The following is a 2,234-nucleotide window of genomic DNA, read 5'->3' as shown; positions in this document are numbered from 1 at the left end:
TTGAAGAAACGGATATTCCTACCTATAGAATCCCTGACTCTTATTGTGGACAGGGGGAACAGGGGACAAGGAGGTGTCATGGGTGGCTAGGGTTTGGTCGAGGATGGAGAAGGAGTGGATGACGCAGAGGAATTTGTGCTGGGCGATGAAGGGGCGCATGTAGAGAGGAGCGGGGACTCGGCGTGCTGCCAGTGTGAAGACCGCGGGCCACAGGGTGAGGAGAGGGCTCAGGGATGACCAGAGGAGGGAGCAAAGGCGGCAGGGGAGAGATGGGAGCAGCGACTGGTAGACTGTGGACAGGAGAGGGAAATCGTGCATGTCCAAGCTATTGTATTTACTTTACAGATGGATGTTTTGGGTTGATGAGGATGTGTATGAGATGAGTGATTTCTTCTCCTGCAGCGAGAGCGGCCAAGAGATCATTCGATCCCCAAAGAATACTGATGTCAAAGTATGGGAGGATTATGATGATGCGGTGGAAAAAGAGGCGTAGCCACGGTCATATGCTATGGACCGACGGTATGAATATCGTCCTGAAGAAAGAGCTGGCTGAGTTGAGGGGCAACTCCTCTTCTGCTCTCCCTGATGATGGCGATGCAGGAGCAAGACGCACTGTGCTTCCCTCTGCTCGTCAACGCTTCCTGCAGGAAGATGCAGCGTCCTCCCTCAGCCGCCGCTCTCTCCTTCATGCTGCTGTCAGCCATCTCTCTCATCACTTTCACTCTGAACCTGCTGGTCATCATTTCCATTTCTCACTTCAAGTAATGCATTGTGCTTTTTTTCCCTTCTTTTTTTAACTTGTACTGTCATGCCTGCTGTCCAAATCCAGAGGTAATAATAAGCGCTTATCTTTGTTTAGGCAACTGCAAACTCCCACAAACCTGCTGTTGCTTTCGCTGGCTACCTCAGACTTCTTGGTAGGCTTCCTCGTATTGTTCCAGATTTTCCTTCTTGATGGTTGTTGGTTTTTTGGTGACTCGATGTGTGTTGCGTATCATGTTCTGAATTACGTGATAACGTCTGCCTCAATAGGAAGCATGGTGCTCATATCAGTCGACCGCTACTTGGCTATCTGTGACTCTCTGCGTTATCCTATCAAAGTCACTCAACTAAGAGTTAAAATCTGTGTTTTTCTGTGTTGGTCTGCTTCGTTAGTTTTCCAATGTTTTTGTTTTCTTAATTCCCTGAAGCAACCAGGCAGGTTCAACGCTTGTGTAGGCGAGTGTGTAGTTGTCGTCACGTATGCTGTAGGAATGACGGACCTCTTTTTCTCCTTCATAGGCCCACTCACTGTTATTGTGTTTCTGTATATGAGAGTGTTTGTGGTGGCTATGTCTCATGCCCGGGCGACACGGTCCCATATGGGGATCGTCACAGAGCGCAGCACAACTATCAAGAGTTCTGAGCTGAAGGCAGCCAGGACCTTGGGTGTTGTGGTGGTGGTGTTTATTGCATGCATCATGCCATATTTCTGCATCGTCATCTCAGGCCAGGAAGTTGTGCTCAATGCATCATCTGCAGCGTTAATCATCTCCTTGTTCTACTTCAACTCCTGTTTGAATCCATTGATCTATGCCATTTTCTATCCCTGGTTCAGAAGGTCCATCAAGATCATAGTGACACTGCAGATCCTGAAGGCTGATTCCAGCCAGGCCAACATCATGTAGACAAGCCAGCATGCTTGTCATCTGTCATGCTGTGCAGAATCGAACAATTCTCCATTTTTGTTCAAATGTGGATCATTTGATATTTTGTCTTGAGAGTTATTCATCTTTTATTAAGCGAGTTGGTTTGTGCTGCAAACAAGCGTCCATGCTTTCAAGCTGTCCACATCAAAGCACATTCGCCATTCTTTTTCACATTTAAAAGATCTTCATTGTTTTGTCTCAAAGACTGGTAGATTTTGGAGTGTTATTGTTTCAATGTGGAGTAAAAAACATCATGCAAAAAATAAAATTCACATGAAATAAGTTGGGATGCAAGTGCGAAAGCACCATCACATGAAATATATTATGGGAGGAGTGGTACAAAAGAACTCGGGGGGTGCGGAGAGGGGGGAAATCATGTAATACAGTCCTGACAATTTTGACTTCTGCATCTGTTGTGGTTCAATAATTAGTTATGTCAGCCTGTCAACAATTCTGCTATGCGAAGAGTTAGAAATGCAATAGTTTTCTTGGAGCAATCAGATGCATTTTATCCTGTAAAATACAGTCGATTCCTCACAGATATAA

General features: G+C 45.8%; 1 protein-coding gene across 1 annotated transcript; it reads left to right on the top strand.

Moving 5' to 3' along the window:
* Window positions 1–326: 326 nt before the first annotated feature.
* On the top strand, window positions 327–1,748 carry LOC109519247 (trace amine-associated receptor 13c-like). The gene is made up of 2 exons (XM_019875655.1): window positions 327–761; window positions 860–1,748. Exons 1-2 carry the CDS (start codon window positions 586–588, stop codon window positions 1,665–1,667), a joined length of 984 nt encoding a protein of 327 aa, XP_019731214.1. The 5' UTR covers window positions 327–585; the 3' UTR covers window positions 1,668–1,748.
* The last annotated feature ends 486 nt before the right edge of the window (window positions 1,749–2,234 follow it).

The sequence above is a fragment of the Hippocampus comes genome, unplaced genomic scaffold (assembly GCF_001891065.2).
Source record: "Hippocampus comes isolate QL1 unplaced genomic scaffold, H_comes_QL1_v1.1 scaffold234, whole genome shotgun sequence".
Classification (NCBI taxonomy): Eukaryota; Metazoa; Chordata; class Actinopteri; order Syngnathiformes; family Syngnathidae; genus Hippocampus; species Hippocampus comes.
This window is presented reverse-complemented; position numbering and strand designations above follow the sequence as displayed.